At 39.2% G+C, this 27,896-nt stretch overlaps 1 protein-coding gene across 3 annotated transcripts in view; it reads left to right on the forward strand.

Moving 5' to 3' along the window:
* Tasp1 (Taspase 1) overlaps nt 1–27,896 on the forward strand; it is a 272,831-nt gene that overhangs the window by 54,765 nt on the left and 190,170 nt on the right. For all 3 annotated transcript variants that reach the window (XM_068230008.1, XM_068230006.1, XM_068230007.1), the window contains one exon: nt 27,517–27,706. In XM_068230008.1, the coding sequence (XP_068086109.1) occupies nt 27,517–27,706 (190 nt within the window). The remainder of the gene's footprint in view (nt 1–27,516; nt 27,707–27,896) is intronic.

A 27,896-nucleotide genomic window follows, 5' to 3' on the forward strand; every position in this document is an offset into this window, starting at 1 on the left:
ATCGTAATTAAATCACGTTGTAAAAATCCCGCATTATCCGTTCCTCGAATAAACGATTTCCCGGATCAACCGTCCATAAATTCCAGTCCCATCAACGCTAAATCCTCGATCAATCATTTTTTAATAAACTGTATCTTACGAAAGGGTGGCTATAGCATAAGTATGGATCTTGGTGTTTACGCCCTGTCATTGCGATAATTAGAGCAAGTAATGTATCGGTACTGGAAAAGTGATTGGCGGTGAACTTGCATAACGGACCATCTTAGCATCGCATTCGGAAGTATTGTTCAGAGAATCTCGGAAAATCATAGAGCAGAGAGTGGCCACAACAATTGTAAGGAGACATGGCGCATTTCGACAGCTCTGCTTGAAGACTGAACGAGTTTCGTCAAATGTTCGCACTTATAAAATGTCCACATTATGTCCATGGTTAGATGTTTATATTTTTAATTTTTTTCGATCATACTACCTAGCAGGCAGGAATCAAAACTGCACCTTAACACAAATTTAGTATTTTAATATTATCGTACGCGATTATGTTAGCGAGACCAGAACAGATGTTGCACCTTACATTAAAAAAGAAAGCCATGGGAGGTCTTGGGATTGCCTATTACTGTTTAGGTCCTAATGTAAGACTGGGAATTTTACGTTTTCGTGTTAAAATACCAAAAACCGCAGTCGTTTTATTTGCGCACGTTACCGGTACATTTAAATGGTTTGTATCATTTCCAGCTCATGACGTGCAGCGAGCGCGCTTTCCAGATGACCTCAAGGTCAAGAATAACCGTCATTTCTGAAGTTTTGATGATATTTCTTTTATCTTTCCAATTTGATTGGATTAGTGACAGGCAGAATTGAATATAATGCATTCAAGAACTTTTGAGAATTGATACTTACTGTCGAAAACATGTTTTCGAGTTCAGCATAACCTTTAAAAGTCGATGTAGGCCTAATTTACGCGGTAACGATACAAGATTTCCAGACACTGACTACAAACAGTATACCGGAGACCAAATCACAATGAGAGATTAAGAAAAGAAGGGATTTCGCCATCATGTTGGGCGCTTTTGTATCTAATGTGCTTTATTTTATTAAATGAGAGAATTAAAAACTAACTGTGGTCGATTGTCGTTTGGCTTGGCGTTATTAGATTTTTCAAAGAGTTTGGCTAATCAAAGTTGCTGAACTGAGAGAAGTTTTCACGGGAAACTGACGAAGATTCCCCTGTAAAATTGAATATAAAGTATCGACATTTTGAACTTGGGTACCGGTAATTAATGCGGTTTCGCGGTCTAACATGCCTGCCTCTCATCCAGAGGGCCCGGGTTCGATTCCGACCAGGTCAGGCAGTTTTACCTGGATATAAGTCTGGTTCCAGGTCCACTCAGCCTTCGTGATTACCTTTAATTGAGGTGAGATGGCGACCCCGATCTAGAGAGCCAGGAATATCGGCCGAGAGGATTTGTCACACTGACCATGCGTCATCTCGTAATCTGCAGGTCTTCGGGCTGAGCAGTGGTCGCTTGGCAGGCTAAGTCCCATTGGGGCTGTAGTTTTGTTTGGTTTAGGAGTTTTTGTAAGATTCCGGGAACAATGCATCCAGGTTCTACTGTATTTGAGCATATTTCACGGGGCTAAGGGATATCCCCCGCAAATTTATTTTCAAAAAACAGACTGTGAAAATAATTCAATAAAAATTAGTATGGCTAAAAAAGGCAACATGTTATGTCTCATTCATTGTTATTTACATACTGCAACCCTATTTAACACTTGTATTTACAAACTCAATCACTAAATACCGGTTTCATCAACGTGGGTTAAATATTCTCTAACCCTGGGTTTGTTAACTTAGGGTTAATATTTTAACTCATTCTTACAAGTCACGCGTTTCACCAAGCTATTTCGGCAGAGGGTTAACTAACACCGCACTAACCCTCGCAGGAAACAGCTGTCCTAATAATCAAGGAGGCAGTGACTGAAAATCAGAGATCATGAACACACTTCTTGCGTGGTTCTTTTGTTTATTTCTTGCGCTGTATTTCGTTTTCTTCCTCAGGTCCATGGTAGATATTATTCTTTCGTGATCTTGAATGAAAAATGGAAGAAGTGCAGAAGAAAAATAGTGGCACGAATTTTTCTGCTTTAGAAAAATCATTACTTATTGAATTAGCCACCGAGTACCGAAGTATTATAGAATGCAAGAAGATTGACGGTATACAATTAAAAGAAAAGCAGGATACATGGAAAAGAATAACAGGGGAATTTAATAATATTACCCATGTTACAGTGCGATCTACGAAACAACTAAAACAGTTCTATAAAAATTTTAGCTTCTCTGTGCCAAGAGTTGTTTTGAAAGTTGGCACACCTTCACAGCAATAATACACACGGAAGTAAATATACAGTTTAATTTAAAAGTGCATTTCTGTATAACCACTACGTAATACATAGTATAATGTTCATAAGTGTTGTACTATTGAAGTGGTGGTGTGCAGTTGCATTCCTATATGCCACTGCAGTGCTGTCGTTATCAATGTGAAGAATGATGTCATTCTCAATTCCAACATTCCTGTTCCTTCTCCTTCCTGTGAGATACTGACGCAGAGTCAAGTCCTGTGGAGGAAGTTAATCTCGGGTCTCCACAGCAATATTGTGTAATACCGCTATTGCTACTATTACGGTCAATGTAGTTTCTTTTAGTTCGCAAGCCCAAGTTTGTTTCGATCAGCTGTGTATTCTAACCTCTCGCGAACTTCATCGGTTTTTGAAGTCTATCTCTTCAGAAATTATTCCTCAGATAGATTTTCAAAGTCTTTCCTTCTTATTATAGGCCTATTTCTGTTAGGAACACTGTTTAACAATTCTAAATAAAGCAACTTTGCATCAAATGCATGATTTACTGTGGCCATATTGCTTTTAACCTCGAATAAACAGTTTAACCCAGGTGAAAGGAGGGGTTAACTTAACTCCGGTCTTAACCTAGAGTTAAAAATAACCCTCCTTGATGAAACGGAATGAACAGTCAAACTGAGAGTTAAAACTGTGTAACTCGGGGTTAAGGTTTAACCCACGTTGATGAAACCGGCCCTAAATGAACAAAGTTTATTGCTTGTGGAAGACTGACTTGGGGTCGTACATTATGGTTGACAAATTCCTCCTGAGACATCGAAGTTGGTTCCTCTTCTTCAGATTTGCTATTGTATTCAGCCATTGTACGTAAAACACATGTGTAAAAGAATGTGTTCTATTATTATAAACATAGTAAATAATATTCTTCATCAATCAAAATGTCAAAATCTTTTCTTAAAATTTACCAATATCTTTAGGAACGTTATAAGGAAGATCATAGTTGCAACAGTTGTGTTATCGACCCTGTTTCTGTGCGTATCCTTCACCAACTCCATTTGAGGAAAAGGGCGCTCCACTTCTCCATTACAGCAAGGGGGAATGAGCAAAGAAAAGGCTGGATTAGTAAATTCAATAAATGGATTCTCTTTGCAAGCATCCTTAAAGAAGCAAGTTGTCTACCAGGGGATAGATTAGCACAACATGCAAGCGCCACCCAAGCAGCCAAGAGGCACCGGATCACAAAGGACATTACTCTACAACAGGCTGAAAGAAAACAACACAACTAGAGGACCCGTGCTGATCCACAGCATTTATTATTAATAGGTCAGATAATTAAAAAAAAAAAAAAAAAAAAAAAATAGAAACAATGGGGAAAGAACAAGAAAAGCAGATATCGATGTTAGAAATAGAGGAAGCCATACAAAAGACGAAGTGGGGTAAAGCAGCAGGAGTGGATGAGGTAACAATGGAAATTATAAAAGCAGCTGGACCAATAGGGCTACAGTGGCTGTATAGATTATTTAGAATAACAACAACAACAATCTGGAGGAAGAAAAAGGTCGCAGAAGAGTGGGGAAAGGGTTTAATTATCCCAATATTTTAAAAAAAGGTCATAAAAAGGAATGCAATAACTACAGAGGGATCACCCTTATTGCCCATGTAGCTAAGATATTTGAGAGAGTATTGGTAGGAAGATTGAGGAGGAAGCTGGAAGGAGAAATGGAGGAACAGTATGGTTTTAGGAAAGACAGATCAACGTTTGACCTGATCTTTACATTAAGGCACATGATGGAGAACAGAAGGGTGTTTGGAAAAGACATAGTGACGGCATTTATTGACAGTGTGCCCAGACAGTTGGTATGGGACACATTAAGGAAAAAACAAGTTAACAGAGTGGAATTGCAATTGATAAAAGCCTGTGTACAAAAATTGTGTTAGTAGTGTGAAGACTAGTATAGGAAAAACAAAATAGTTTAAAGTTGAAACTGGTCTCAGACAGGGAAGTCTACTATCCTCCATACTGTTCATCATAGTCATGGATGAAATTCATAAGAACATTAAACAGAGATTGAAAAGACAGCAACAAAAGCCACGTTGTTTACAGATGATAGAGATATGGGGTGAGGATGAAACGGAAGTGCAAAAACAAGTAGATGTATGAAATCAAGAGATAGAAAAACCAAGGAAACCGAGGAAATTGGGGAAAGAATACAACAAGCAAACAGCTTCTACCAGAGTGTAAGGGGTATTTTGTGGAACCAAGACGTCTCGAAGAAATGTAAGAAAGTATTGTATTCAACCTATGCAGCTGGTTCGTGGACTACAATAAAATGAGAGGAGAGTAGAATACAGGCAGCGGAGATGGAATTCCTAAGATGTATCGAGGGCAAGACAAGAAAGGATAGAATTAGAAATGAAGAGATAAGGAACAGGACAGGAATCTTGAAACTTCAATGCAGGATAGAAACAACAAAGCTAAAGTGGTATGGGCATATGATGAAAATGGGAGAAACTTTTTCAGAGAAGTTAACAGGAAACAGACCACGAGGAAGACCCCGAAAGAGGTGGACAGATTCAGTGTGCAGCGATGGAGGTCCTTGATTCACAACCCGACTCGGGAAGCTGGAAACAGGAAATGAAGGTGGTGATGATGATGATGTCAGATAATGTGTCTTGATTAAAAATTGCTCCATGCGTTGCTTGGGTACTTGTCTGAAAGTATAATTTTAGAATTTGTGTTATCTGTCAAATAGATATCAAGTGAGTTTGTGTACATTTCTTTATTGTGACGTTTAAATTGCAGGTTTGCCTTCAATTGCCGTCATTTCTAATCTTTTAGCTTCGCCTGAAATTATTGGAGTGATTTGATTTTAGGATTACTCGAAGTTGATTGAACTGTCAGTGCCGGCAGGTAATTCCGGAGAGAAATGAAACAAATCGGTGCAGTAGAATGGACAAAGCTGTTTTTGGTAAACTTCTTTAAAATATATAAACCTGAAATAAAAAATGCAGATATTGAAATAAAATTAATCTCACATGACAACAAATTAGATCAACATAACTCACTTCGAACATGACACACAGCCTGACGAATTATAAAATCAGACGCTAAACTTCAATTAAAATGTCAAATAAATGCAAGGCAAAGACTGAGAATGAAATACTGTGAAACTCTGTTAAGAAGTTTTTCAAGGGACTGCAAAAAAAAAAAAAAAAAAAAAAAAAACACCACCACCACTTCTTAAGCAGGAAACTTCTTATTCTTATTCTGTACTTTGAAATACATGTGAAACACACAGCCAACAGATTTCCTTGTTTGTGAACAATACCGAAATAGGCCGATATATAAGAGCTGCTAACAGAAAGCCACAATATAAAAATTTGATTATCATGACAATATTTTTAGAGATAAAGTAAAATAATTGAACATACCATATTATAAATATATTTGATAAGAGAAGGGAACATATTATATAAAAATGTTGCAAGGTTTGCTTATTTTAGCAGGCAGAACCATTTCCTTCCACGCTTCCCTTTCCTCCGCACTTACACTCTCTGCTTCACCACAAATTGTTTTGTAAACGATGCCGGCTCGATTTTTAAAGCGGTCCAGCCACTCGTTCGACACGGTAAAAGGTACCCTTAATTTGCATGTGGCTTTCTCTTGCACAATAATCCCATTGAAAGGTATGTTTAAACTTCGCTGCTGTTTAAACCATATTAGCAGAGCTTATTCTATTTCATAGTACTTTTCACATATAATGTCCTTACAATTTGCTGAAGTATTCCCTGCAGAAGCAAAGATCTCTTCTTTCTTCGCTATAATGCCGTTCAAATTAGACGGCGGCATCCCCAGTTCCTTTGTCAAAGCAACACTTTCCTTATAATTGCCACTTTGTCTTTTATTGTTAGTGCCTTTCGCTTGATTTCTTTCCTCTGAGTTCCGCTCATTTTCACTTAAAACTTTTGTACGTTGATATTACAAGTACAACTAACTTCACCGACTCCTATTCATACTAATTACGACGCTACACTATGCTTGGCAATCCATAGCTTAGGCTTACAAGACGCAAAGACAAGACGTGTACTACAGTTTGTTACCATGTGCTTTCTATCTTCCTCACACCCCCGACACCTGGTTCTAGTGATGGGGGTCGTTTATGAACGAACTGACTCTTTTGAACGATTCATTGGAGAGAGCTAGCTCTCTCAGTGAGAGTCAACTCTTGTAAGAGCTAGCTCCCTCCTTGCTCCTTGAGAGCTAGTCGTTCAATTATGAGTCGACTCTTGTATGAGCTAGCTCGCTTCTTGCTTCTTGAGAGCTAGTCGTTCAATTATGAGTCGACTCTTGTATGAGCTAGCTCGCTCCTTGCTCCCTGAGAGCTAGCACGAGCCGACTCTTTTATCAACTGCGACTCCAAGAAAGAGCTAGCTCGTCACATCGACTCTCGATCATTTCTAGCCAATACCATGCCTCAGATAATCACGTGACATACAGAAGCCGCTTTCTTTTTTTATAGGCTGCCCAGTCTAGCCTCTTCCCGCATTCAGTCAGTCTGGTCAGTGCTCTGAGTGCTGTGGTTATGGTCTGTCTGCTAGGTACGTTTTTGTGCCATAGTTTTGGCAACTTGCAACCTAACGAAACAATGAAATGAAATAAACAACATGTTATTGAGCAATACTTACCTGTTCACTTCCTGTATGCACTCATAATCTATGAAGGATGTAGGGCCTAGTATAGATCCAGTAGGTTAGGAGCAAATAAACGACACATAGTTCGAGTTAACTAACCTCAACTAAGCACGAACAAACAGTCACTATCCAGAATACTGAATATACCACTCGGCAAGTAGAAACGGCGTAGTTTTATTCTGTCTGAAATAATTAAGAAATACTCCGACAAATCCTCACCTGTTTCTTAAATGCGTTCATAGCTATGAATGAACATATTGCCAAAATCTTTCAGTTTTACAGTACAGTGGATAAAATAATATACTGTAGTTTTAAATCGAATTAAGACAAATAGAAAATAACACCAGTTTTGGCTTTAAAATATAGGCTAAATAACTCACACCAAAGTGTATATCGCAGTACACTTTTAAATAATTATTTATTAACGTGTAAGAAGTCCGACTCCTTAGCTGGATGGTCAGCATTGAGGCCTTCGCTGCAGAGGGTCCCAGATTCGATTCTCGGCCAAGTCGGGAATTTAATTCTTCTGGCTTGGGAACTGGGTGTTTGTGTTTGTCCCAACACTTTCCTCTTCATATTCAGACAACACACCACAATACCAACCACCATAGAAACACGCAATATTGATTACATGCCTCCGCATAAGGTTAGCGTCATGAAGGGCATCCGGCCGTAAAACAGGGCCAGCCGGGCTGAGTGACTCAAACAGTTGAGGCGCTGGTCTACTGACACCAACTTGGCAGGTTCGATCCTAGCTCAGTCCGGTGGTATTTGAAGGTGCTCAAATACGTCAGCCATGTGTCGGTAGGTTTACTGTCACGTAAAAGAACCCCTGCGGGGCTAAATTCTGGCACCTCGGCATCTCTGAAAACCGTAAATATAGTTGGTGGGACGTTAAGCCAATAACATTATTACTTATTATAAAACAGGGCCAAATCCACATTTGCGGAACAGTTCGCACCCGCGAACCCAGAAGTGTGGGAAAAGTGGTTGAATAGGAAGAAGAAGAAGTAGGCAGTGTAAGGAATGCCAATATATCGAACATGTACGTCTTGTACGGTTTAATCGTTCTTGAAAAAAAAAAATAGAAGAGAGTGTGACCATACTGTACATGTAAAAAAGGCAAAATGCTATGCGTACTGTAGTATACTTCGTTATATGTACTTTTGTGCTGATAGTAGTTTCCATTATTTTCGTTAAAGGTCTCGTTTAATCAGTTATATTTCCTACGCTGCATTAATGAATGAAAGCATATACAGATGAAAGAATCTGTTGTTCCAACGCGGAGTGTCAAGTGAGAAAGTTTCTGTAGCTCCAGTCGAAAGAGGATATTCTGATATCTTTTGAGTGAAATGTAAACTACGTGCAGAGGAATGGAGATTCTTCTTATGCTTATCTAGATTGCTGGGGTTGAACGGAAGTATTAATAAATGTTTTATTGCACACAAATATGCATGGACAAAATTCTTATGAGCAATCGTCTGTACAGAATTTGTTAAGGATTCTATTCTCAGTTTACACTTAAGTACGTGATAGTGCTCACAAAGTTCGCCGCATCTTTTGCACCTGCAGTCCGGACTTGGCTCGTGGAAACTCGCTTTAATACACAGGCGTTGGTGAAACCCATGGACTGAGAGTCTGGTCACAACGTGTCTCAACTCATAGCCTCCCTGAATCCAGTTGCGGTTGATCATCGCATCACATTGGTAAAAGTCCCACCATATGCTGTCTCTCTTTTGTTGAAGCTCTTGTAGGAGTTCCTTATACGCTGGGGTGGCCGGGAGCAGAAGTTTCAAACGCAGCTCTTCCACAAAGAATAACTCCCTTGACAATTGGTATACGAGGCGTGATGGAGTGTACTTTGATAGGCAAAGTACTTTCTTTAAATAGAATGCTTTCACCTTCTCTATACTATGTAGTTGCCTCTTTCCAAAATATATCGATATATTTTCTAATCCATAGATGGCTACAGGACTAACCTTAAGATGAAATAACTCGATGGCACTTGAAAGTGAGAGACGGCTCAAAGATCTGATGTCGTTAATGGATTTTATGGCAGCATTTAGTCAGTCTTTTACATGTAAAGAGAACACGTTCCCCGGTGTTTGAAAAGTGACTCTGAGGTACTTAAAATTTGTGACTGACTTCAATTGCTAGTCATTGATTAAGAATGTTCCCCGTTTTCCTCCTTTTCTGAAGGTCAAAGAGACAGTCTTATTTTCATTTAACCTCAGCTGGTTCTCTTCTGCCCACTTCATAACTTTATTAAAAGTAGTCTGCAAATCCAACTGAGAAGTTGACGTCAGAACCATGTCATCTGCATACATGAGAATATTGACATTTTCTGAATCTACTCTTTGTACAATGTCAGCTGTGGCGGCAATGAAAAGCAATGGGCTTAGGGGGTCGCCTTGAAGGACGTCGATGGTTTGAAGTATCGGATATGACTTGGTGATGCCATCACTAATCTCTACCCAGTTGTCTGTAAGGAGATTCTTAATGATTGGAAGTAGATAAGAACTAGACCCGATGATCTTACGTAACTTCTCTAATACGATAACTCTATTGATCGTATCAAAAGCCTTAGAATAATCAATAAAGATTGCATGAAGTTTTCCTTTTGGATTTGCGAGAGCTTCATTAATATACTGTTGAAGGCAATTGATTGCTTGAATGGTTGATTTTCTTCTTCTGAAGCCAAACTGGGAATCTGGGAGCTTGTCGTCTATTAATATTGTGAGGCGCTTAGATACTAGCTGAGTCAGTGTCTTTAAGAGTGTGCATTCCAGAGCAATTCCTCTGTACGAATTAGGGTCTGCTGTATCACCTTTGCCCTTGCCAATATCTCGAACATACGTCCCGTACGGTGCATTCAATCTTGAAAGACATCATTTTAAGGAGAATGGAACTTAGGCAAAGTAACATTAGATGTCATCAATCAACACTGTATATTTGTGATACGTTTCTTCGTTACTGTGTATAAAACTTTATCATTGGATTAATTGCGAATGTTGCCAGCAGTGTACATTTGTTTTATTCCAAGAGTAGCGTGCCAAATTGGACATTGTGTTGCCATCTGTTATGGGAAAGGTGAACTATCTCGCGCCATCTCGCTCCTTCAAATAAAAACAGGAGTCATGATTAATCTAGAAAATGTAAAATCACACTATTTTGGGCTTTTATGAATAAATAACTCGTGGCTTACTATATACTATAGTAACTTGCATCCCATTACATTCTTAAACAGTTATTTATTAACGTGTAAGTATAGCCAATATCCTGAACATACATCTCGTCACGGTGCATTCAGTCTTGAAAAGCATCATTTTGAGAAGAAAGGAACATATGCAAAGTAATATTAGATGTTATCCATTAATACTGCATATTTGTTAAACATTTCTTCGTTACTGTATATAAAGCTTTATCGTTACATTATTTGCCAATGTTGCCAGGAGTACATATATTAGTTGTTCATTTGTTTTATTTCAAGAGTAGCTTTCTGAACTGGACATTGTGCTGTCATCTGTTGTGGAAAATTTAAACTATTTGCGCTATATCATTCGTTCCTGGAAGTCATGAAGAGCGACCGGAAGTCATAAAGAGCCGTCTTCCCTAAACCGGATGAACGAATGAACGAACGAACCTGGAGCGGAGAGCGGCCTCTGACTTCCTGGCTCGCTCCTACCTTCCCGCTCCCGAGAGTCGAGTCTTTTGAATGACTCTCAGTTAGGAGCGGGAGCGAATGAGCTAGCTCCCTCAAAAGAGCTAGTTCGACCCATCACTACCTGGTTCAAGGATAACGGCAGCAAATGGGAAATCTGGCAACTTATTCTTAGAGATTCTTACAACCTAGGTCTAAATCGCCCCTACATTCCTACTGGTTGTCACGGCAACGGGCGAAGTTTCTGGCTGTTTCACAAGTACCGCATGGCCAAGCCCGTATTGAGTTTATTTTCCTGCTTCAATCCTCTTCATGCTATAGGTAATGAAGAAAAGAAACACAGGTTCGAAGTTGCAGAAATGAGTGCATGGAAAAGTATCTGGGGTATTACGTGGGAGTGATAGAGGCACAGTAGCAACGCTAGCACATCTAAACGTAAACAGTTTCTTTCCCCGCAAGAATTTTATTTCATTTCTCCTCATCCTTCTGCTACGTTCTAATAATGCGATATAATAATTACGAGTGACACGATAATACAATGTTTAGCTCGTATAAAGGTAAAATTAAAAATAACTTCCAATTTTATGCCAACACGTGGTATTGCAATGCCTCTGTGTGCCTCCCACCAACACCCAGTTAGCTGTCAACATTCGTTCAACTTCGTAAACGATCGGGATCTTTCGGCCGGCTGTTTGGCGGCATGTGTATCAGTTGGCTGCTGGCAAGCTGGCTGTTTCCTGCACAGAGTCGGGAAGTTGTTTTTGTTCACCTCACTAATAATGGACACGGAAAATCTTATCAGTTTAGTTCAAAAACGTAATTTCCTCTATGGCAAGACCCATAAGTATTATTGCAACAACAACGTAAGAGAGAATGCCCGGAAGGAAATAAGCAAGGGAATGAAAAATCAAACAGGTTAGAATATTCAATTTTGTTGTAGATTAACAGTAATGTTGTGGACAAATACACTTTACAGTTTACGGTTTTTAATTGATGTTTAGGCCACCTCGATTAATGACTTCACCCTGTCGCAGCCCGCAAATTACTGCATTAAAGTTTTATCAAACCATCCATTGCGTGCTTTATGTTTCCCATGTAGAATCCCGTTCGATTCTATTCCGCTAGATGGAACGGGTGGAGTGGAAATTTCTACTGATGGGTTCGATTCGATTCCACAAGGTGAGAGTGAGCATCTGGTGTCTATGTTGTCATAGCGTGACGGTGTATGTGGCCTTGGCAAGCCCGCACAGGTTCTGTGACACCAGAGACACACCGCGAGCGCGCGAACGGTCTAACACAGGGTGCAACTTGCGCGGAGATGGAGGGTTCTAACCATGAGCTGCTTTGAGCGGACGTTTTCTATCTCAAGGGGCTCTAAAATCTGAACGTTTAACCGGGAAATATATTTACAACAGAACACTTTAAACGGGAAAAATATGCATATATCTTAATGCAACTGATCGAGGGACCAAGAATATCACACTTCTTAGGCGGGAAAACTTCTTATGCGGGAACTTTTTAACCGAGTTTCACTGTAATTATTACTTCCTTTTAAATAAAAGTACACTTCACAATAAATAAGTCAACTGATAAATCAGACACTACAACACCACATCAGTACATGGCTGGACAATGACACAAAGATAATACAGTATGAAAATGACAGGAAGAAAAGGAAACTTTTTCCTTTGCAAAAATCAAGTGCTAAGTATGTTTTGCGGTCTTGGTCATCCATCAGTGGCTGCTAATTTCAGATGACTGTCTGCCATAAAACACTGCCTGCACAGTTGCTAGGTAACAATACCTTACATATCAGCCTGCACGGTTGCTAGGTAACAGTACCTTACATCACAGCCTGCACGGTTGCTAGGTAACAATACCTTACATCACAGCCTGCACGGTTGCTAGGTAACAATACCTTACATCTCAGCCTGCACGGTTGCTAGGTAACAGTACCTTACATCACAGGCTGCATGGTTGCTAGGTAACAGTACCTTACATCACAGCCTGCATGGTTGCTAGGTAACAATACCTTACATCACAGCCTGCATGGTTGCTAGGTAACATTACCTTACATCTCAGCCTGCACGGTTGCTAGGTAACAGTACCTTACATCACAGCCTGCACAGTTGCTAGGTAACGTTATGTTACATCACAGCCTGCATGGTTGCTAGGTAACAGTACCTTACACCACAGCCTGCACGGTTGCTAGGTAACAGTACCTTACATCACAGCCTGCACGGTTGCTAGGTAACAGTACCTTACATCACAGCCTGCACAGTTGCTAGGTAACGTTATGTTACATCACAGCCTGCATGGTTGCTAGGTAACAGTACCTTACATCACAGCCTGCACGGTTGCTAGGTAACAGTACCTTACATCACAGCCTGCACGGTTGCTAGGTAACAGTACCTTACATCACAGCCTGCACGGTTGCTAGGTAACAGTACCTTACATCACAGCCTGCATGGTTGCTAGGTAACAGTACCTTACATCACAGCCTGCACGGTTGCTAGGTAACAGTACCTTACATCACAGCCTGCACGGTTGCTAGGTAACAGTACCTTACATCACAGCCTGCATGGTTGCTAGGTAACAGTACCTTACATCACAGCCTGCACTAGGTAACAGTACTTTACATCACAGCCTGCACGGTTGCTAGGTAACAGTACCTTACATCACAGCCTGCATGGTTGCTAGGTAACAGTACCTTACATCACAGCCTGCACGGTTGCTAGGTAACAGTACCTTACATCACAGCCTGCACAGTTGCTAGGTAACAGTACCTTACATCACAGCCAAAGAAAGGGAAGAGCATGAGCAACAATTGGGGATGTTGCGAGATGTCACCATGGACCACACAAACTCATAAAGCTAACATCTTTCTCAACAATGGCTACTTATTACATAACTTCTAAATCTTAATTACCATTTACATGTTTTAAATTATTAAAGTAAACTTAAATAAATTTGTAAGATATTTCCCAAAGTAATTCATATTATTTAACACAAGAGTAACCAAATGTAGCACTCCACGCATGAATAATACAGGTGATAAAATTTGTTGTTGAAGCAGAATGTTAATATATTAATTAAGTAATATTTGTCCTCTGTACGATAATTAAGTGCTGTAACTGCACATACATACATTACCTACATTATCATTATAGACCGTTATGCCTGTCAGCGTTCAGTCTGCAAGCCTCTGTGAATTTACTAAACGTCGCCACAATCCTCTATTTGCAACTAGTGCTGAGGCCTTATTTAGTTCTATACCTCATCTTTTCCCAAGGAGTCCCTCGCCTGTCAAATGGGAGTGGGACTCTGTTACTCCCATAGGTCCGAGGCTTCCTTAAAATGTTCTGAGCTTGGTAAATTCATGAAGCAGGATGCTACCCTATTTACACATAGTCCAAGTGAGAATCTCTCCTCTAACGGGTTATGGACCACCGGTGGGTTGTATAGTCCTAGCCGCCTGAGCGCAATGAGGGCCATGACTCAGAATATGTCCGACATGCCCACTCCCATTCTGTAGCAACTGGTATCCCGACTCTCAGGACCACTTACTAGGCCACTCAGCTGTTACCTGTGGTTCATGAACTAGGACGCGACTACAGTAACCCACACCATGAACCATTGTAACTGCACGTAGTGCAGGAAATTCATTAAGTAAGTGATCATCATCATATGCAGTTTCCAGCTGTTGGCTGGGTCTGCTTGGAATATAAGCCTCTCCATCTCCTCTTGTCTCCCTACCACTTCTCCCCAGTCCTCTTCCTCAGGAAGAAAAGGAAACCAATTTTTCCTTTGCAAAAATCAAATGCTAAATATGTTTTGTGGTCTTGGTCATCCATCAACAGCTGCTAATTTCGGATGACTGTCTGCCATAAAACACTGCCTGCACGGTTGCTAGGTAACAATACCTTAGATCACAGCCTGCATGCCTCTTCCACTCCTTCTGTCCTGTCTCTTGGTCGTTTTCCTGTTATCTCCATTTCCTGCATCCTTCTCGGTATGTCATTCTCTTCATGTGTCTAGATGCCTGTATTTTGATCTGTATATATCTCTAACCTTCTCATTTCTTATCTTATCCATTCTTGTCACTGTTGCTCAGAAATTTCATTTCACTTGCTTGCATCCTAGTCACGGCTCTCTGCCGCATTACACAGTATGTCCTGTACATCACTCTTTTGCTTCTCTGAGGGATGTCAGGTTTCTGACACTTTCAGGATTGCTCCTGCTTGTCTTCCACATTTGATTATTTCCTTATCATTTCTTCCAGTTTCCTCTATGACACTAGAATCTCTACCTTCCTAAGCTGTTCCCCTCCAAGCATTATCCCTATCCTAGATCTCTCCTTCTCTTTAGTTTGATCACTATCTTGCTCTTTCTGGCATTAAATTTCATTTCATATTGTTTCACCTCCTCTTCCCATGCATCTGTCTGTTCGTTGATATCCTCTTCCTTTTCTCCCCAGACTAACAAGTCATCTGCAAACATCATCACTTTCATTTTTTCTTGCCTAATTTTTCTTGCCACTTTTGTCACTTGCACTTCCTTGTCTTAATCCACTTTTTTGCTCAAACCAGTCTGTTCTTGCTCCTCCTCCTTTCTGACAACTGTCACTCTTTCAATTGTCTGTTTCTCGACACGTTTTATCTGTAAGCCTCCCATACCTTGTTTGTGTACACATATGCTTTTTCAAAGTCCAAGAAGGCCATCAGTAGATCTTTACCCTACTCATAATAATGCTTTTGTAGTTGTCTTACTGTGATCTGAAGCCATACTGCTCTTCTCTTAACTTTTCTTCCACCCTCTTTCCGATTCTGTTCTCTAGAATCTTTTCAAACACCTTTGCACAGTGACATATCAGTGTGACTCCCCTGTAGTTTTTAAAATCTTTCCTATTTCCCTTCTTGAAGATTATCCCCTTCTTCCAGTCTTCAGGGGTCTTCCTCTCCTTCCATACTACTTTCAACACATGAAAAACCACTGTTTGTCCTGCTTCATATAAACCTGGAGCTTTCTCTCTACCTCCACCTCTGCCCACGTTAAGTCTTATTCTCTTTCTTTCCTCCCAGTTTCTATTTGTACTTTCATCCCCAATGCATTCTTCTGGGTTTAGTAAATCTTCAAAATACTCCTTCCACATTCCCTTGAGTTTCTCCTTCTCCTGCACTTCATTTCAATTTTTGTCTATCATTATAATATTTTCCTCATGCCTAACTCTTACTCTTGACTATTCCATACAGTACTTTTTTATTTCCTTTATTTCTTCCATCATGTTTGTCCACTTTTCCATCCATTTTTTCTTCTCTGTTAAAACCTTTTTAGCTTCTTTTTGGTCTTATATTTCTGTCTTGTCTCCGTTGTCCTCTGTTGAAACCACACTCAAAGCTTTATTCTTCTCCCGAACTGCCTCATTGACTGTTTGTCTTTGACTCTGTCGTTTCACCACGGGTTCTCCTTGAATCTTTTCCTGGTACTAGTTCTCCCACAAACTTCCTCTGCAATTTTTACTAATGTCTTCTTGAACCTTTCTTATTCCTCCACTCCTTTTTTTGTATTATCTGTTGGTAAGTTCATTCTTATTTTCACCTGGTATTGTTCCTTGGTTTTCTTCTCCTTTATTTTCCATATTTTAATACATTTTTCTTGCTTCTTTCTCCTCTTCCTTTCCTTCCCTGTATCCTCAGTTTCATTTCCAGTAGTCTGTGGTCACTGATGGTATTACCCTTACATGTGTAACATTCCCCTTCATTTCCCAGTCGTTGATCATGTAATCCACAGTGGATTTCTTAGACCAGTCACTGCTGTACCAGGTTATCTTATAGCTTTCTCTCTTCTTGAACCACAAGTTCCCAACCATCATCCTATTTCTTTTGCACAGATTGAGTAGCCTTTCCCTTTCCTTATTTCTATTTCCCCATCCTTCCACTCCAAGCACAAGCCTACATGGGCATTCAAGTTCCCCATTACTACGTTGTTTTGGCCATTCAGCCGTGTCTCCAATTCTTCCTCATAGTCATCTTTATCTTGTTGTGTGCATCCTACTTGTGGAGCATATACTTGTACAATTTCCCAGGTTTTTCCTTTGACTGTTATTTTGACTTTAATCAACATGTCACTTATCCCTTTTACTTCCTCTTTCAGTTCCACTACAACTCCATTTCGCTTTCCTTCGTCATTTCTTATCCAGTACAACCAAAAACCATTCCGCAGCTCTCTCTTACCATCTAGTCTCTGCCAGCCCTAATACATCCACTTTTCTTCTTTCCATCACGTCTATAACCTCTTCTACTTTTCCAGTCAGTGTTTGTATATTCAGTGATCCAGTTCGTAATCCTGTTCCTAGCTAGGGTTGTCGTCGGTTACATTCGTCTGGCTTACTGTTCCTTATTTTCTTGAAAGTGGGGCAACTTTTTCAGGATTCCTGTAGGGCCTTCACAGCTACCGTAGCAGTCCCCACTGTGCTTCACCCCACGGGACATTCCCTACTTGTTAGTGTTGTGCATCTTTCACGGCGTGGACAAGGTGTTGGACTTGTGGGAGACGTTCAGAAAGAAATATACAGTAATTATAAGATGTGTAAGAAGGAAACCATACTTTCCGGCAGTTAATGTAACTTGAAAGTGTTCTGCTCTACTGTCTATCGAAACTGTACCAGTAAGAAAGAAACATCATCAGATTCCATCATATCTCTCTTTTATTTTATTTTATTTTATTTTATTTTATTTTATTTTATTTTTGTAATGTGAAAATGGGAACTAATATTTACAGGACATAACTGAATTATTACATCAAAGCATCTAAGTGTATTTATTTATTCATCTGTCATGTCGACTTGTGTATCCAGCCGTTATCTGTATTATCGGCCATTGTTGGAACTGTTTCCTAACTGTGGAAGTTACCAGACCAATTTAATTCAAGTTATCTATCCATTATTGTCAGGCATTTGACTGAATTCTGTAGTGCGCCGAATTATCATTTGTAACTTCTGCGCATTTTCGCGGTGCACGCATTGAATTATGGGACTGCCTCTCGGGTAGCTCGGTGTGAGCTCAGCAGTCTGCTGTAGTCAGCTTGCCGTTACTCTCCAAGATGGCTGTGTTGTATGGAGTTCCCAAGCAGACGGCTTGGCGAAAAAGGAAAGCTATTATAATGGAGCTTGACTCCATCGGTTAAGGAGAAATGTGAGGGCTAGGCCCTATTATCCCTTCAAAGTTATCCAGTGTGCTCCAACCCTTTTTTATTCTTAATGTAACATGTAATCTTGGTGCAGTGAGTTATCCGTTATCGGAATTTAAAGTTTCAAGTGTCTTGTAAGTTTGGATATCTTTACTCCAAGTAAGTACTGAAAATTATAATTTATTGAAGGGATCCCAGTCGTTCAGGCACCTATGTGAGTAATTTCATCCTGGACATGAGCAACATTATAAACGACAATTTTGGTAGAGTGCAACCTTGTAAGCAAAATTTGATATCTGTTTGAACTGAAACCGTTTGAAAAAGAAAATTTAATGTAATGTAGGGAGCGCGGAATCGCTAGTTATGCATCTATGAGGTGATATTTTGTGTAAGTGATTTTATCTTACGTTTTTGTCGGGGTGCATTTTTGCCAACTGTGTTTCTTGACATTCATTATGATGGCGATTATTATTATTATTATTATTATTACTTTTATTTTTTTGTAATTCATTTCGGTGCGTGTTTTCTACCTTAGTGTTGTCCTGTTTGGTTGATATTGCTGTCTAATTTTGTCCTATTGCCTTCTTGGCTGGTTATCTGTATGTAATGATTATCGCATTGTTACGGGCCTCATTTAGGGACACCTCATATTCGCATCGTAGCGCATTCCACGGCCCCCTCTGTTCTAAAGTATGTAAATCGCTGGTGATTTAATTAAGTAAGGCTAATGTAAACTGGCACTATCACCTCTTGGATAAATGATAATTATTATTATTATTATTTTAATAACTTAAAATCTTAAAATTGAAATTTGCTGGTCGAAATTAAGTTTAATTATGGGACTTTTCTTTCGTTGTCTTATTATCTTTTCTCCCATTGTTTGGGTTCCTTGCTTTTGTCTTTATTACGTCATGTCACCCCTTCTTATCTTATCTGATGATACGTTAATATTTTGGGTGGCTTTGATGATTATTAGGGGATCTTGGCTTCGCGTCGGTAACGGGTAGCTTCTGTTTGGTTTTCGGTGTCCTTTATTATTTTTATGAGTGCACCGTTAATTGTAAATTTCCTTTAATATACTTCATTTTGTTCGGATTGCTGTGCACTAGTATTTTATTGTGTTTTCATCTAGCTCGTTTTTTGTGTAATGTTTATTCGCGGTTGGAGCCACTAAATTTTCTTCTTTTTCGTGTGTCCTTATGTGCGTCTTGTAACTTAGAATTTTGTAGTGTAGCAAATTTCAGTTTTAAAGTGTTTTTATATCGCGGGCCCGCATATCGGTTGCAACCAATCTTTAAATAATATTATTTTCTGTATGTAAGGTAATGAGTTATTAATGAATTTTCAAACCTTAATTTCGGCGGAAGCCTATGTTTATGTGAGCTTCATTTTTCCTTAATTTCTACTTTATTTTAAAATACTGTTTTCCTCGTCTAGCTTGATTGCATTTTTAAATTTCAGAAAAAGAATTATATTTTTTTATTGTTCTTATTTTATACTATTTTCAAACTACATTTGCTTAGTAAATTTTCTTCATTTCAAATTTATCTGGTGTGTCATTTAGTAGCTAGCAGTATTTACCTGGCAACCTGTCAAAGTTATGTAAGATCCTGGCCTTTTTAATTCTCGCTTTGCCTTCCACGCTTCACATTTTATGCTACTGCCTTTCGGTAAGTATTGTGCTTGTTTTCTTCTTGATGTTGGTATTTTTCAATTGGATGTTTGTTTACTAATTGGTAAGGTTGCAGTAGTGAGTGGTAGCAATTCGCTGTGGTTGCTATTGTTATTGTTATTCTAACAACTTGATAGGTTGCCCGGGTCAGTGTTGCTGGCTGCCAAAGGAAACCAACCTTTTAAACTTAAAAATTGTAAGACTGAAATGGATCCAAGTAATTGTGCTTAATATGTGTTTCATGTTTGATCGAGACTTGCTTGTCGCTGCTTTCTTGGCCTTGGAGTATGGCGTGGCTCTGTATCTGTGCACTTGCTGCTTGTTTATTTACCATGTTCCGTGGTCATGGAATCCTGTTGGTTTTGGGGTCTGCTTATTCTATACCTGCCATGTAGGGGTAAGTTGAAGACCATTCTCACTTTTATTAATAATTAATTTGTAGTATTTACTTAATCTGCTTTCTGATTTAAATAATTGAAAGTTCTTCCACATTTTACCTTAATGATGTGATGTTCTTTGACCTTGTTATCTGCAACTTCTTGGTATACTATAGGTCTTGCTGGAATTGCAGTACCTGTCCTTGGTGGGATTTACTTGGATTAATTTGTGTTGGGTTTTGGAACTGCTGTTGTAACCCTGGTTTAATCTCTAAGTGATGTTTTTATTCCAGCTTCATTCCTGGTCCAGATGGAGTGTTACAATTTGTATTGTAATTTCATTTTCTCTTGCAGTGACTGTGTACCCACCTCGCTGTTTGGCCTGAACATGTGAAATTGATTTATAATCTTGACCCATGGTGACTCTCTCCTTCCATTTTATTTTTACTGTTCTGCCTTGTCCAGGTTACTATGTGTTATGTGTTATTATTCTGAGTTTATTTAATGTGGTGAGTTCTCATGTGCTGGTGATTCTTGCTTATGTAGGCCTATATTGGTTCATATCTGGGTCATGTGCTGTGGGATTTCTTCCTATTTTACCTTATGTGGTCTTGTGCATGTTCCCGTTCTTGATATGGTGTTGTTGTAGGTCTGTATTGAACTCGTGTATGATTATGTCATGTGATTATGGTGTATTGATGGGAATCGCACTTGGAACTGTAGTGTTTAATGCTATTTGTGTAACCTTGGGCAGTCTTCTTATTGTCATATACTCTGAAAAGCTTTTCCTGATTGAACGGTGATAGGCTACGTCTGTATGGTTCATCTGAGATGGTATTATCTTTTTAATTTGATGTGTCCATGTCAGGTAGCTCTGTCAGTTCTGTTGTGGAGTGATTAATTACAGTACCTGATGTTATTCATGTCTTAGTCCTTTTGGAACTACTCATCACCTTTTATTCACCTTTTCTGCTGTGTGCATGTACTTCACTCATGTGGTCTTGTTGTAATGAGGTGTGGTCTTAATTTCCTTGTGAATCTGTGGGTTATTTCACCTGGTTAATTGTAGTCATTGTGTATTAGCTTCTTCCCCTTGCATATTTTCTGTCAGGTGTCTGTGTACTAAACTCTTGCTCTGGGTTTCATTCTCTGCTGCTCATTATGTGTGACTAGTGTCACGCATGTGTGTGATCTTCTGGTGCTGGTTAATGATATCAGTTTTGGCCATGTGCTTGAGTGAATTTTCATTCTTCCTGATTTTTCATTGCTAGTCCTAGTTGGTTGCTGCATGTGTTGATTCTTGGTCATCCTTATCTCTTGTCGCTTTACCCATGTGTTGTTACTGGTACTTCATGGCAGTTGTGTGGGTTCATTTCTGAGTTCTGGTGTGGAGTACAGCTGGCTTATCGCTTAAACGACCCTTCGTTTTTACTGTGTCTTCATGTTGGGATTTTGGTTGTGGGTTGCGCAATTGTTGTGTTGTTTCTGGTGGCGTTCTTTATCTAATTATTGTGGAATCTGTCCTGAAGGTAACCTTCTGTAGTAAATCTTCCTTCCTGTTTATTTTCTGTGGGTTATGGGAGTGTATTTGGTAAATGTTGTCATTTTGTGAATGTACACTGTCCTGATCATGTCTTCATTTGATGTCTAGTGGTATGAGCGCTTATGTCTCTTTTGATTTGTATCCGTGGATCAGATGCTGTATGTGATCTGCTGTTATTGTGAAAAATTTGTGTACGAGAAATTTTCCTTGCATCTGGTGCTTGTCACTGTGTAACGTCTTCCGTTTTATCTTATTTACATAAGGTATTCCTTTGTTGGTGCCTTCCGTAGTTCCTCATCTGGTTTAGTAAGGTAACCCCTTGTAACTCAGTTGCTTCTGGCTCTACCCTGCATGTTTTTGCAACACTATATTGTTGCCTGGTTGTCATCTGACTGTTCTGGGTTCTATTCCAATGAGTATGGGATCATTTGGGATAAATCCGGCACTGTCGCTAAGATTCCTTGTCCGTCGTTGGGGTATGGGACCCAACTGATTGACTGAAGGTCCTTCTCCATCAACTTATGCGCTTTGTCATCGTGTAACCTATCACTTCTTCATCATTTATATTTTATTATATCCCGTGTATTCCGACTGGCTGGTAGGGTGTCTGTGGTGATTGGCCTAATCACACTGGGTGGACTGTTGTTTTGCCACCATATTATTAGTCCTGGGTTATCCAGAGGTTCTTCTGAACACTTGATGGTTGTGATAATACACCTGTGCTCAGTATATTCAAGGATTATTTATATGGAGAGGTAACTTTCCCTGTATTTTGGCCCTTATTATGCTGCGTTGAGCTGGTTCTGGTGCACGTAATATCTTTTCCATGTTTTTCTCAGTTGTTCTCTATCGTCCTGACTGTAATTGTTGGCTGTCATGTGGTCGTTGGCCTCGGTAATGGTTGCATGGTGATCTCTTGCGGACACACATTGTGTACACCCCACCATCTGTTATTATGCATGCGAAGTCTCCAGTTATTGCCATCGTTGCTTCTTATTCTGGGTGGATTATCTGTGTGATTGCTACGTTATGGTTGCGGATGGTTGTGTTTATTGTGAAAGTTTCTGCCTCTGTGTCTCCTGTTTTCCTAATCTTCATGTTCTGGGCTACCTGTTTTCTGTACATGGTTTGTCAGTATGTGCTCTGTTGCCTCCATTTAGTAATATCTTTTTGCTCTGTTACCTCCCTGTACACCCTGGTCATTTATCTTTCCTGCTCTTGGTCTTAACGATCTTTCTGGTATATGCACTGTCCTGTAGAATTATGTAATGTGTGGAAGTATGCTAGTATTACATGTAAAAGAATGTGTAAACTATAATGGTCTTCGACCTATCAAATTGTTGTGTCTATTGAATTTTACTTAACTAGCTGGGACTAAAACCGCTGTAACTTGCCACTGGATTCCATGAGCCACCTTAAATATTCAAAATTACATTTCTGATCTCGTGTGATTAGTCTCGATACTAGTATATTAAAGTCTTGGGATATTTCAGTTATTTTCTCCCTTTTCTTAATATGTAAATCTTATTCAAAGGTTGGATGGGTAATACTATAACTCATGAATTGGTAATTCAAAAATTTGTGTATGTTTGCTTACTAGTCAACAAAAGAATGTAAAACAACCTCGTTATTTTGGTAATTCTCCAAATGCCGATACAAACTATGTGGTCTGGTATAATGACGTTAACGGTGTTACTTATATGTTAAACTCGGGTGCAAAATTTGAACTATTATCGCTGGTAAATTTGGACATGTGGAACTTGTGTAACTCCTCGAAGCATAATGAAATATTGCTAAGGTGTCCTGGAAACCTAGTTGGAAAAATTTTGTGGTACCTAACATTAGTGGTTGAATCATTTCCGTTTATTATGGTCTGCTATGTACACTTGGACCCTCTCTTTCTGCTCCTGTGTGTGGTGTTCCAGTTATTTGCGCGCGCGACCACCCATGCATCTGCTGATTGGAGATCTAATGTGTATGATACCTATGGTTGCCTACTACACTCTGTACTGGTATGATAATCCTACTCTGTGTCATGTACTGTCAACTTGTGTGGTGTGTGATGAGACGCTGGCCACGTTGCATCCCATTCTGTTCACACTCAACATGTAATCTGCTAGTATTGTGTGAAGGTCAACATTCCTGCAACCAAGTAAGACCATTCCTTGTTATTTGAACCTGGAAAAAAAATTTGGTGTCTCTCTTCCTGTATCCAACGTATGAAGATTTGTTTGGACATTGAAATTATACCATTGGCATGCTATCCATTGTTTTGGACTTGCGCATCCCCTGTGTTCGGGCTTCGGGAGGGGAGGACTGTAATGTGAAAATGGGAACTAATATTTACAGGACATAACTGAATTATTACATCAAAGCATCTAAGTGTATTTATTTATTCATCTGTCATGTCGACTTGTGTATCCAGCCGTTATCTGTATTATCGGCCATTGTTGGAACTGTTTCCTAACTGTGGAAGTTACCAGACCAATTTAATTCAAGTTATCTATCCATTATTGTCAGGCATTTGACTGAATTCTGTAGTGCGCCGAATTATCATTTGTAACTTCTGCGCATTTTCGCGGTGCACGCATTGAATTATGGGACTGCCTCTCGGGTAGCTCGGTGTGAGCTCAGCAGTCTGCTGTAGTCAGCTTGCCGTTACTCTCCAAGATGGCTGTGTTGTATGGAGTTCCCAAGCAGACGGCTTGGCGAAAAAGGAAAGCTATTATAATGGAGCTTGACTCCATCGGTTAAGGAGAAATGTGAGGGCTAGGCCCTATTATCCCTTCAAAGTTATCCAGTGTGCTCCAACCCTTTTTTATTCTTAATGTAACATGTAATCTTGGTGCAGTGAGTTATCCGTTATCGGAATTTAAAGTTTCAAGTGTCTTGTAAGTTTGGATATCTTTACTCCAAGTAAGTACTGAAAATTATAATTTATTGAAGGGATCCCAGTCGTTCAGGCACCTATGTGAGTAATTTCATCCTGGACATGAGCAACATTATAAACGACAATTTTGGTAGAGTGCAACCTTGTAAGCAAAATTTGATATCTGTTTGAACTGAAACCGTTTGAAAAAGAAAATTTAATGTAATGTAGGGAGCGCGGAATCGCTAGTTATGCATCTATGAGGTGATATTTTGTGTAAGTGATTTTATCTTACGTTTTTGTCGGGGTGCATTTTTGCCAACTGTGTTTCTTGACATTCATTATGATGGCGATTATTATTATTATTATTATTATTATTATTACTTTTATTTTTTTGTAATTCATTTCGGTGCGTGTTTTCTACCTTAGTGTTGTCCTGTTTGGTTGATATTGCTGTCTAATTTTGTCCTATTGCCTTCTTGGCTGGTTATCTGTATGTAATGATTATCGCATTGTTACGGGCCTCATTTAGGGACACCTCATATTCGCATCGTAGCGCATTCCACGGCCCCCTCTGTTCTAAAGTATGTAAATCGCTGGTGATTTAATTAAGTAAGGCTAATGTAAACTGGCACTATCACCTCTTGGATAAATGATAATTATTATTATTATTATTTTAATAACTTAAAATCTTAAAATTGAAATTTGCTGGTCGAAATTAAGTTTAATTATGGGACTTTTCTTTCGTTGTCTTATTATCTTTTCTCCCATTGTTTGGGTTCCTTGCTTTTGTCTTTATTACGTCATGTCACCCCTTCTTATCTTATCTGATGATACGTTAATATTTTGGGTGGCTTTGATGATTATTAGGGGATCTTGGCTTCGCGTCGGTAACGGGTAGCTTCTGTTTGGTTTTCGGTGTCCTTTATTATTTTTATGAGTGCACCGTTAATTGTAAATTTCCTTTAATATACTTCATTTTGTTCGGATTGCTGTGCACTAGTATTTTATTGTGTTTTCATCTAGCTCGTTTTTTGTGTAATGTTTATTCGCGGTTGGAGCCACTAAATTTTCTTCTTTTTCGTGTGTCCTTATGTGCGTCTTGTAACTTAGAATTTTGTAGTGTAGCAAATTTCAGTTTTAAAGTGTTTTTATATCGCGGGCCCGCATATCGGTTGCAACCAATCTTTAAATAATATTATTTTCTGTATGTAAGGTAATGAGTTATTAATGAATTTTCAAACCTTAATTTCGGCGGAAGCCTATGTTTATGTGAGCTTCATTTTTCCTTAATTTCTACTTTATTTTAAAATACTGTTTTCCTCGTCTAGCTTGATTGCATTTTTAAATTTCAGAAAAAGAATTATATTTTTTTATTGTTCTTATTTTATACTATTTTCAAACTACATTTGCTTAGTAAATTTTCTTCATTTCAAATTTATCTGGTGTGTCATTTAGTAGCTAGCAGTATTTACCTGGCAACCTGTCAAAGTTATGTAAGATCCTGGCCTTTTTAATTCTCGCTTTGCCTTCCACGCTTCACATTTTATGCTACTGCCTTTCGGTAAGTATTGTGCTTGTTTTCTTCTTGATGTTGGTATTTTTCAATTGGATGTTTGTTTACTAATTGGTAAGGTTGCAATTTTATTTTATGAAAATTGTTTAGAAATTGACTGGTTTGAAGCAGCTCTCCATGCCACCCTAACCTTTTCATTTCCAGATAACTGCTGCGTCCTACATCTGCTCTACTGCTCTAATCTGTTTGTCATTATCATACCTTGGTCTAACCCTACACTTCCCTCAAAAACCAACTGTACGAGTTGTAGGTGTCTTAAGATGTGTACTATCATTCTATCTCTTCTTCTGATCATATTTAGCCACAACAATCTCCTCTCACCAATTCGATTCAGTATCTCTTCATTCGTGATTCGATCTATCCATCTCACCTTCAGCGTTCTTCTGTAACACCACATTTCAAAAGCTTCTATTCTCTTTCTTTTTGAACTAGTTATCGCCCATGTTTCACTTCCATACAATGCCACGTTGCAGGCGAAAGTCTTCATACACATCTTTCTAATTCCTATATCAGTGTTCAAAGTGAGCAAATTTCTTTTCTTAAGAAAGCTCTTCCTTGCTTGTGCTAGTCTGCATTTTATTTCTGCCTTACTTCTGCTATCATTAGTTATTATACTACCCAAAAACCAATATTCATCTACTTCCTTTAAGACTTAATTTCCTAATCTAATATTTCCTATATCACCTGACTTCGTTCGACTGAATTCCATTACTTTTGTTTAGGACTTTTTTATTTTCATCTTTTACTCCTTACCCAAGACTCCGTCCACACCATTCAGCAATTTCTCCAGATCTTCTGCAGTCTCAGATAAATGAACAATATCATCAGCAAATCTCAGGGTTGTGATTTCCTCTCCTCGGATTGTGATTCCCTTCCCAAATTCCTCTTTGAATTCCTTTACCATCTGTACTATATAAGCATTGGAAAGGAGAGGGAAGGGGGGGGATGACAAACTGCAGCCATGCCTCACTCCTTTCTGAATTGCTGCCTCTTTTACAAAGTCTTCGATTCTTATCACTGCAAACTGATTTTTATACAGATTGTAGATAATTCTTCTTTCTTGGTATCTGATGCCAATCACCTTCCGAATCTCAAATAGCTTGGCCCAATCAACATTATCAAATGTATTTTCTAGATTTACGAACACCATGTACGTGGGCTTGTCCTTCTTAATTCTATCTTCTAAGATCCGACATAAAGTCAGGATTGCTTCAGGTGTTCTTCGAAGCCAAACTGACTCAGCTGCAACTTGTCTTTCCATTCTTCTGTAAATAATGCGTGTTAAAATTTTGCAGGCATGAGATACTAAACTAATGGTGCGGTAATTTTTACACTTGTCAGCACCTGCTTTCTTGGGAATAGGTATAACAACATTCTGTATGAAATCGCATGGCACTTCTGCCCTTACACACTCAATGGAATAACCTCACAGTCAGTAGTTCTGTGCATGTCATCAATTCCAGGTGCCTCGTTCCTATAAACAGATCTACATTTCTAAACAGTGCAATTTGATTTGCGTCCAATCAGAATCTACCACGTTAATCTTATTACATGTTGTATTGTTTGGTGAAGGAAATGTATTCTTTCAGGCGGGAGTGTACGGCTGTGGCTGCTGGGCGGAACGCTCCACGGACAGCTTGCCTGCCGTCGCTACGTGCACCTCAGGCTGCGGCGAGTACCTGATCCGCACGACGATGGCTCAAGGAGCCGCCATGGCGGCTCGCAACAACGTCAACGCAGAGCAAGGCGTCCACCAGTACATGATGAAAGACTTTCTGGGTGAGTAGTGGGAACTGTAATTATTATTAAAATCTCACTCGTCCTGCCGATGACAGTTATGTTGACAGGTCCCTCAAAGTTACTTTATATTCACTTGGACGAAGAAGAATTAGCAAATTAGGGATTGGAATTATTTATCATGTGATAAATAATGTTTGATAAAATTCCAAGCTCTTTGAAATCCCTTAAA

The sequence above is a fragment of the Anabrus simplex genome, chromosome 13 (genome assembly GCF_040414725.1).
Source record: "Anabrus simplex isolate iqAnaSimp1 chromosome 13, ASM4041472v1, whole genome shotgun sequence".
Taxonomy (NCBI): Eukaryota; Metazoa; Arthropoda; class Insecta; order Orthoptera; family Tettigoniidae; genus Anabrus; species Anabrus simplex.